This window comes from Arctopsyche grandis, chromosome 7 (assembly GCF_051622035.1).
Source record: "Arctopsyche grandis isolate Sample6627 chromosome 7, ASM5162203v2, whole genome shotgun sequence".
NCBI lineage: Eukaryota > Metazoa > Arthropoda > Insecta > Trichoptera > Hydropsychidae > Arctopsyche > Arctopsyche grandis.
Window position 1 is genome coordinate 31,333,785 of NC_135361.1, and position 10,544 is coordinate 31,344,328.

The following is a 10,544-nucleotide window of genomic DNA, read 5'->3' on the forward strand; positions in this document are numbered from 1 at the left end:
TTATTGCGGTTAGGAAATTATTGTTATATTTGTACTATCTATTATCATTACAAAAACCGCATTTGTGTGTGTACAATATAAACAAGTGATTTTTTTCCATCGTATTAGCATTTAATAGTGTATGAGTTTGCAGAATGCGATATGATCTTTGGCTTGCTCGATCGTTTGCTTTGAGTTTTAAAAATATGTGTGATCAAATTTTAGAAATTGCATATTATTTTTGTGTCGTTGTTCATATGACGCGCTCGGTGATAATTATGTGTGGGTGAAAATTTTATCTCTAGTTTTAATATTACAGTCGTTTGTTTCTTCAACTAGTTTTAAATTATGTGCATCTGTGTTTTTTTTTTAGATGTGTTGGTATAACGGATGTCAACAATAATGACACAACTGTAAGAAGTGCTTTTACCCGCCTGTATAATATTTCTGATCGTTCAACTAAAATGTAACTTTGTCAGGTTAGCCTGTACATGTTAAAGGACTTGAGTTGAAATTGTGTAAAATTTAAAATTGAAAGCTTAGGGTCAAACTTCCATTCTAAGTGCTCGCGAGAACCCACATTATGAATCGCTTTCGTGTGATGTGAGTACAAGTGGACCGCGCGCGCTCTCATCTGCTTGACTGTTAAAACTGGTGTCATGATGAAACTTCTACAGACAAAACGTCTAATGACTAAAGCCCGGTTAATCAAGGTGCCGTTCATTGTTCAAATGTTGTAAATGCATTGTTAAAGGTTTGCTGAACCTTTTTTACAAAGCATTTACAACAATTGTACAATGAGCGGCACCTTGGCTATTACTAATGACAACGTCCACGACTAAATAGTTACGGACAAATTTCTTACGTTACAAAATGATTACGCGACATAATGTCTTATGATAGAGTTTGTTATTTATGACTAAATTTCGTAGTATTGTAATATATAATGTAATCGTTTAGTCGTGGAGGTTTCGTCTTGGAACTGTTAAAATTATAGGTAAATATCCACACGTTGGAATGTAAAGAGATGCAATCAATCCTATAATATTAAACGAGCTAATCTTTTATAAGGTTATATGATAAAACCGAACACGAAAACTGCAAACATGGAAAAAAGTGGACATGTAAAATGCCATATATTTTCTGCCTTTGTGAATTTTTTTAATTTTTTTCTCACTTTGCTGTTTTAAAAAGGTTAGTTACCTACCCCTTTTCATGGAAATCATAGTCGGAGAGCATGGGTATAAACGGAGATCACAGTCTCCCGCTGTCAAGCAACAAGACGCTAAAGACTGAAATCTCCGTTTCCCGCATACAATGCGTTGATGTTCCAATTAAATTGATTGCTTAAATATATGTACATAAATGAATTAAGTGTTGATATATCTAGTCCAAAGTCTATTAACTGGGATTAGTTTTAACACAATTATTAATAATATTTGATTTTTCATCAATTTTAATTATGAAGAGCTCGGACACTAGTTCACTATTTGATCTTTAATCACCGATAAATTTTATATATTCGCAATTTTCTTTGACCATTCATTCGCGACCGCTATTTTTATCCGAACACCTTTCCAAAGTATTCTACATATAATCCTTCTTAAATGCAATAATACAAGTCACTTATTACTTAACCCTTTGAATGCTGACCAACGCCGCTCGGCGTTTTGCCCACAAGTCCATCAGCCTGAAATACGCCGATGTGCGTTGTTTTTTGAGTATGTAAAAAATAAACAAGAATACTACCCGCTAAGCCTTTCCAGGTAGCATTGAAAAACAACGAATTGAACATGGGTCGTGTAATCCGTGTCAATGTTTATAAAGACTGGTTTACGCCGGAATTTCTGAATTTATAACCATAGAAGAATTTCTCGATGGAAATCCCCAACTGCTGAGTATTTTAGATTATGGCTTGGCATTTAGATTGTGACCATTACATTTAACAACAATGAAGAAGATGGAACTCGTTTTGGAAAAATACAATGATTAATAGACTTGTTTTGTTTATTTTATATTGTTGCAAGATATATTAGAGAGTGTAAACACACCTTTACAAAACTCGAAATCCTCGGCGGTAGTTATCTAGGGTTTGTTTGGATAAGCTACAATTTTTATACTTGCTTTCTATTGAATTTCTAAATAATTGTAGTTGGAAATTTTCAGCGGGGCGGGCTTTCAACAGAAAATACGTCAGCACTCAAAGGGTTAATTAGTCTTTATGAGTCTATTAGCAATAAATTGTCCAATTAATTACTACTATTAATTTGGTAGATCTTTGTTTTTAGTTGGAAAACCAAAGCCATATATTCTTCTTGAAACACTTCATTATTTGAAGATAGCAAATGTGTCTCGTCACAATCAAACAAACAAAAAAAAATGTTTTTGGAGCACTCAAATACCTGTCCCAGGCAACTTTCCGATCTACACAATCTGCAGCCACAATTGGCACATTATTTCTTGCTTGTTACCTTGTAAATGGCTTGCTTTTGCGTCTCGTCACAGTTTATACCAGTGCACGTGTCTCTCATTATCGCCGAAGTATGGATTCGATATGGAGATGGAAACGACCTTCTCTTTACATAAATAGACATTCAAACCGTGAAACAATGTTTGTTTACTGTGTAAATACAATTTTGAACCATTCCCGTCTGGTTTTGACATTTGAGAATGACTTGTACCGTTTGACATGTGTTTTCTCGCCCATCAAACGGTCGACAGTTGATGTGTGAAATGTTTTCTCGATCAGAAGAAGTTCGGTGTGTATGAATGAGGAAGGTCAAAGCTTGGTTGTGTCTTTCCGGCGATTGAAAGGTTTTATGTGAAGCGCATGCTGAGTCGTCGCAAATTCTGCGACTTCCGGTTTGCTACGGTTAAAATTGGACCTGGCTGAGGATGCACTCGAGTTGATGTTCTGGGAAGCTGAACCTGTTTGTTAATAAATTGTGACAATTTTTGACGAAAATGCCATTTTTTTGTTGTTTGAGTAAATACTGTAAAAAATTTGCACAGTGTCATAAAAAGAGATAACGCTAACAACAGTATTTTTAGTATTTAAAAATCGTACGCTTTGTATGGAAATAATAAACAGTGTTTGACATTTTTTTTGTCTTTATTTTTTGATTGCAATATTCGTTTTGATACTGTAAGGGTTAGGGTTAGGTTAGGGCGCAGACACAGAATGGTACGTGGCACGTGTTTTTTTTAGCTAGTTTTGCACATGTAAAAATAGCCTTGTAAAAAAAGTTTTTTAAAAACAAACCTCTTTTTTAGTTTTGTATATAATATTAAGATATATAAAATATTATTTTGAATAAAAATACCAATAATTTTATTTTACTACCGCCATCTATGTATAAAACTAAAGACTACATAGACGTCAACCAGATTTCACATTGCAAATTTCAAACGCGTCTATTAAACGATATTTTATCTCTATCGTAATGGCGGAGGATCCATTTACTTATATTGATGACCAAAATGAGCAATATGGCAAAGTATGAAAACGATCGGATAAGAGACAAATTTTTTCCTGAATTGTAATCGTAAGTGAAACGTAAAGGAGGCTTGTAAAAAATGGTAGCACGCCTGATCTATGCTATGGAAATCCAGTCCAAAACTCACCACCTGTAGTGTTTTCGGATATTTTATCTTTGTATTGATATAAAAGACCGCTTTACAGGTCAAGGAATTTGACCCTTAAGGCCCTCAACATGAGACCACCACCCCCCTCAACGGATACAGTCTAAGAGACCCTTTCGTCGGAGAACGAGACGGTTGTTCATGAATATCGCACAAGAACAACCGTACATCACTGCTCTAATAAAAAAAACCACACTGTACATAACCAAGTACAAAATAAACAACAACGCATGAACACATAAAGCGTACATGCGTTAGGAAAAAAATGCGTTGTATTGTAATAGGTTTGACAGTAATTTTCATATTTGAAGAAATGTAGGAGGAACTTGTTGAAATAATAACGAATCAACAATGACTTGATGATACGCCCATCGCAGCTAGAGTGGACCCAAGCAAGCTGTGCCGTACTATTCAGTGTTTCTGTGCCTTTAACCACTCAATCACCACGCGTTTGTAGAAACCGATTACGCCAACCCTTGTCATATTCACAAACTAACGAAAAATATTTACTTTTTTCAATTTCAATAGTATCACAGGATAGTTTAAGATATCTGTGTGAAGAAACCGAAATTAATTTCGAGTCATAAATACGAAGGAGCGCACACCGGTGCGCTTATGGCTTTGAAGTGGTTAAGGATTTATTTAGATGCCATAAATCAGGGAAATGTAATAGCAATAGAAGTGACTTTAGGCGTCATACTGTAGTAAGATTACGGTATGGCTATCGCCATAATTAATTAGTTCCCGCAACAGTAGTGTTCGACTTACATATGTATATCTGATAAACATTTGTTCATATTACTCGCAATATGGAGAAGTGCATCGTTAAAAATTGCACAATGCACAACAAACACTGACGCCTTAAGCCACTTCTATTACTTTACATTTATCTATGTACTGTAGCATGGATATGTAGAGGGGCTATCGGGTACTCTCCGTACAGAAGGATTATTGGTCGATGGGGCGCGAGACCTTATTGGTTGTTGTATGCGGCCCGTTTATTGGCTGAGGCCTTTTTGACGCGAACGCGAGATCAGGCGATTAGTGATGGTAAACCAGTGGTCCACGAGTACCAATTAATTACCTAATCTCTACGCTAAAATGCGTTTATCACTTTTAACTGTTTTTTTTTTTTTTGCACTTTTACATATTAATCCAGTATCTATATCCAGATTTTCAACGTAATTGATTGTTTCTATGCCTTCGGAATATATTTGTTTTTATGAATGATATATAATAACATAGCAACGGACGCTTTCCATTTTCGTCGCTTTTAGTTTTATTGTTTACATAAATTTACTTAAGAATAAAAAAAATGTAAATGTCACCTTCATGTATAAACAAAGTGAACGTTTGCGTCATCAATGCCTTGTATTACTTTTTTGTATCATCCTAAATTCTATGCATAATTAGAATCAATGTCAAATTTTATATTATACTTCATGGCGTTGCTTGGCAAAGCCAGGCATTTCCGCATGGCGTTACACGGGTGATTGAAAATTGGAAACATAAAATCTTCTAAGGTGTCTGGCCCTAAAATTGGTTCATTAACTACTAAAATAATAATAGAAAAATACACTTGCCCGTCGTTTTTGTATGGAAACTTATTAACCATGCCTCCAAGATCTTCCAAATTTAAGTTTTTATGTACCAGAAGATAGTTTAACAAATTTGGTGGATCTACATATGTACATAATTTGGAAACTGTAAATTTATATAGCAGACAAACAAATATACATACATACATATATATAAACAAACATTTATTTTTATATAGTACATATGTACATATGTTAGACATAAAGGTCTATTCATACTATCCAGCACTGCAAAGCAACAGCACGGCACAGCAGTGCACGGAAAAGACTACTTCTATTCGTACTGTACAGCAGCGCACGTTTCGGCACGTTCAGCCTTTTTTTAAGCCGAGTGCAAGGCAAAATCGGGTTCCATATATACTATAGAGCGTGACTCTATATATACTATATTGCTTGTGTCGTATCGTCGAGTCAATATTGCCACAATATGACGTTTCCGAAAATATTCATATGCACTTTCGTTAGTCCGCGTGCACTCGCTACTATGAGATCACGCCGTGCGTGAATATTTCCAAAGGTTTTGCTCGATACTGCTGTATGATATGAAGAGATTTTGTCACATTACGGAACATATGAATGTTAACGTGTGGTTGCCGGTCTGTGCCGTGCCAGTATAAATAGACCTAAACTCGTAAAATAGCTTATATCATGAACTTGTAAAAAAAAATTAATGATGAGTTCACGATATCGACAATTTCATGAAAAAAGCAACGTTCATGAATTGACAATTTCATGAAATGAGCAATTTCACAAATCGAATGTAACATTTGTGTACATATGTATAATAATATATTATATTTTGATTCTAGCGGTATACAACTGGCCGGGAGACATTAAGCATGGCTTACCCTTGGAAATCGGAGACACCGTCGAAGTTCTAGAAGAATACTCTGGTGAGTTGAGACCAATCTGCTTAATATTTCACATGCACACCCCCATCGGTATTCAATTTGAACATTAATAATACGTGTATTCAAAGATCGTACTATGATCATCGATCGGTGCATACGATTATCTGTAATGTATTCAATCTGGTCGAAGAGTTCGCGCGCTGGAAATTGACAGAATTTGCTTTCATGTGTTCCAGGTTGGTACAGGGGTAGACTGCGAGGTAGCGAGGAGTCGTCATGGGGGATATTTCCGTCGAGTGTGGTGCGAGAGGGTGCCGGCACCGGTACCACTCCTCCCGAGGCCGAGCCCCTCGTCGCCGAGACTGCAGCAGTGCTGAGGGATTGGGGCAGGATTTGGAGGAAGCTATACGTGGTCAGTTGGCTTTTCATATGTATATACGATAGTACGATTCAAATGTATGATTCAGCTTGCACTCGCCGTGCGTCTACAGTGGAATTGATGGTCGTGAACCTGAGGAAATCATCAATTGAATATAATTATTTCCAATTTGGTTTATTTACATGGACTTCAATCGGATCATGATCCCGTAATCGGATCGGTTTCTCACGAGACGCTGCCCTATCCAATTATCTGTTCGTGTTTGCAACGTGTATTATAATTCAATCGTTGTGACGGATATTCGCCGGTTGTTTGGACTTTGTTTATACAACATTGAGACTGATGCATAAAATATGCATGAGTTGTAAGTCAGATTGATTTGTAGAATGAAAGGTCTACTCGTTGGCCAAATTTGATTAATTTTAATAGCTTTAAATTACAGTTCAGCCGTCTCTCAATGTAATTCAATTTTTATTAGTTGCCACAGATTCTTGTTTATAACCACTTTAATTCTTCCTTTTCATGTATTTCCTTCGTCTTATTTATAAATTCACTTATCCAATATTGGATCTACATAGATATCTGAATAAAGTTTTTTCAGAAGAATATTTCTTCGGCAGCCACTGGAACTAATATTTCTACCAAACCTTTTTAGCTGCCTCTCTGGTATTTCTGTTGACCTATCACTGCCGTTGAGAGAATCTTTTTTAGCAACCTTTCTATATCCAAGATTAGATCGCAATCATAACGTCTTGATCAAGTTTTTCCAGATGACTATCTTGCATTATTTTTATTTAAAACTGCCTACACTAGAGTTCGAAACATTCACGAATTGAGATCATTTACTTCTTCTTCTGGGTTTCATAAATAATGCTAACACTAAAAATCAATAAATATATAAGTAAAAAAAAACAATAGAAAATTTATTCAGCTTTTGATCAACACAAATAACTAAATTATCAGTAAATATTTCGAAATTATCAGTGAGTATTCTATTTGATCAGTACGCTGTGATCAGTTGTCATATACTCAGTTATTAAACTAAATAATCAGTTATTAAAACAAAATGATCAGATAATAAAATGAAAGGGTTCGACGATTATTATAAGATGATCAGTAATATCATTTAGATGATGATCATTTCATTTTGACAGCCAGAAAATTGTCAGTGTTGCCATATCGCATTATGGCTCCTAGTATAAAAAATTCTGATGAATTTTTGCCACTTGGCAACATTATTTTAATAATCTCCCTCCTCTCCGTTTTCAACCCCCTCGCTCCAGATTCTGTCTCAGTTCTCGCGTGTCTGTTGACGTTTACTTAATAAATACCGACCCTAATCTTAAATTAATAGGGCCAGCCCTTACTTAACCTAACCTAACCTGAGCCTTTAATAAATAAGTGTTGGCTGCTAAGATATGTTTTTTTTTGTGAAAATATTGATGAAATAAAACTTAAAAAAAAAGATATTACGATGTGTTTGGATGGATATTACGGTGTGTGGACCATGAGGAGAGTGGGAATGGACACTAGCGGGGCGACGCGCTATCATCCAACTGTCAAAAATTATAATTTCACTGATGGAAAATTCTTTTTGATCAGTTTTTACATACCTCCTTTACGATTACAATTCAGGAAAAAGTTTGCCTCTTTCCTCTTTAATCCGATCGTTTTCATACTTTGCCATATTGCTCATTTCGGTCATCAATATAAGTAAATGGATCCTCCGCCATTACTATGGTGCAAAAATATCGTGTAAGACGCGTTTGAAATTTGAATTTCTGAAAAGTGCCTGACGTCTATCCAGTTCTTAGTTTTAAACATAGATGGCGGTAGTAAAATAAAATTATTGGTATTTTTATTCAAAATAATAATTTTATATACAAATTATAGAAGAGGTATATATGTTTTTAAAAAACTTATTTTATTATTTAAATAAATAAAATACTGATCGAGAAGGATTTATTTACTGATAAAAAAATAATTATTTACTGAACAAAAATAAAAAATTTACTGGTCGTTTATTATATTCTACTGATCAAGTTTATAATCAATTATAATAATACATTCACTGGCTGTGAAATACAACTGAGACAGCGTTGAATATTATTAATGGATTTTTTTAACCTATTAAAAATTGTAATGATTCATACAAATGGTAAAGGTCAAAACTATGCCAATATTACAAGAACTGACTAATCAGACATTACATACATATGCTGCTAGAAACTAACAACTAACCCACTCCTGAAGCTGTCAATTCTAGTTTTATTTACTGCTAGGATTAGGTCAATATTTGAATATAACAATCAGAGCTATTATGTTGTGTTGTCAAAAGTAAAAATCTTCAAAATGTCATTTTGTAATCTTTGTGGTAATGTTTTAGGAAAATGAAGTGTATCGTTTTCAAGCAGTCAGGAAGGTTATGTGTGAGCTCTTATCGAGCAGGAGGGCGTTGTTAGCAGGAAACTTGCCGAGAGGACCAGCCGAAGCACTCCGAAATCAAATCGCTTCGAAATTAGACTGGGGAAATAGGTGAGTTATGTTTTATATTTAACTTTTGCATCACCGTTTTGAGCTTTCAATTGCATCCTTAAGCTTTTGATCTTTCAATATTTTCAGTAGCATTTTATGTAATTGATAAATTTTTAACGTCGACTGTTTCAAGTGTTTGAAAGTGGAGGGTATATGTATATATATATATATATATATATATAGGTGAGGAATATGAAAGAAACGCAATTTTTTTTTAATCCTGTTTATTTTAAATAAATGTCGTCAGCAGCAGTACATACATGAAATATTTTTCCATAAATTGTTACTGAATATAATATGCACCTTTTTTATACTAATGAAAAAAAATACAGACGATAACAAAAGCAGCAAGCGGAGAGAATACAAAATAAATTTCAGACATAAAATTGTTCTGATGCGAGTGCGGAAGAAGAATTGCGAAATTGAACAAGTTTTCGTTTTTATGTTTTTTTAAATTTATCTAATCACTAATTTTTACAATGCGGTTTTGCCCTTTTGAAGAGCCTAACCCGATTTTTCAGATACGATTCCATTCAAAGTTGATAAAACCACCGACAAATCACTTTTAAGAACTATCCGCGTCCTCGTTCCGGATCGCACACTGTAATATTGTAACTTACACACTTTCTCCTATCGAAACTTAATAATCTTACATACATAGTATACTTAATTGTATATGACAAATTCGCTCACTAAATTTACACTATAATTGTTATCCGAAATACGTACAATTTGTAATATTAGTAAAAGTTCAGCACATTTTATCCGTATATAACAAAAAAAAAAAACCAAAACATCAGTACATTTACAATGAGTTTGTAAAGGCACTCTCAAAACATCAATCTTAATTTAATTTTAAAAAAGTCAATATTTTTATTTAATATTCTAGATTAGTCTTTTTGATATGTTCATCAAACTTACTAATTCTTTCTTTATTAATTTTATCAATACATTTGAAAAAAATACATATATAGTAGAATTAAAGATTATATAAGCCTTATTGGAGATCAGATCTATCTAAAATGGCAGGAGCATTCAACGAAATGCTCTCTTTTACATACATTTAAAAAGAGTAATATAAATTTATACATAAAAAACATGAATATCGAAAAATAACACCAATTCATCTACGTTCGTTGTAACATTTATAATCATTACGTGTCATCGTTAGCATAAAGACGATGTTAAATTATCTAAATTATTATGTACTCAATTTCTAATACTGTATTGATGCAATTGGTCCCCGTTATTGAGCAAAATTTGGAATGTCTGTAAAGTTCTGAATCATTTGTTTCAAAGACATACCAAAATACATTTTAAAAATGGAAGACAGCATAGAAACATTTAATCGAGTCAAATTATAAAAACCTCATTTTTACATCGTACACATAATTTAACAAGGTTATATATATATTATAAAAGTAGCGTCATAGCATTTTTATACAATGGCCTATAGTCGAATTTATTTAAAACAAAAAAAAAAACATACATTTTCAGTCCTTCGGTAATTCGCACGTACCGACGATGTTGTTCAAAATTTTTATATATTCATTCAACGGA

At 33.8% G+C, this 10,544-nt stretch overlaps 1 protein-coding gene across 1 annotated transcript in view; it reads left to right on the forward strand.

The window, feature by feature from the left end:
- spg (dedicator of cytokinesis spg) overlaps positions 1–10,544 on the forward strand; it is an 80,647-nt gene that overhangs the window by 14,245 nt on the left and 55,858 nt on the right. Inside the window, exons 2-4 of the mRNA XM_077435151.1 lie at positions 6,029–6,112; positions 6,307–6,482; positions 8,836–8,984. Coding sequence (XP_077291277.1) covers positions 6,029–6,112; positions 6,307–6,482; positions 8,836–8,984 — 409 coding nt within the window. The remainder of the gene's footprint in view (positions 1–6,028; positions 6,113–6,306; positions 6,483–8,835; positions 8,985–10,544) is intronic.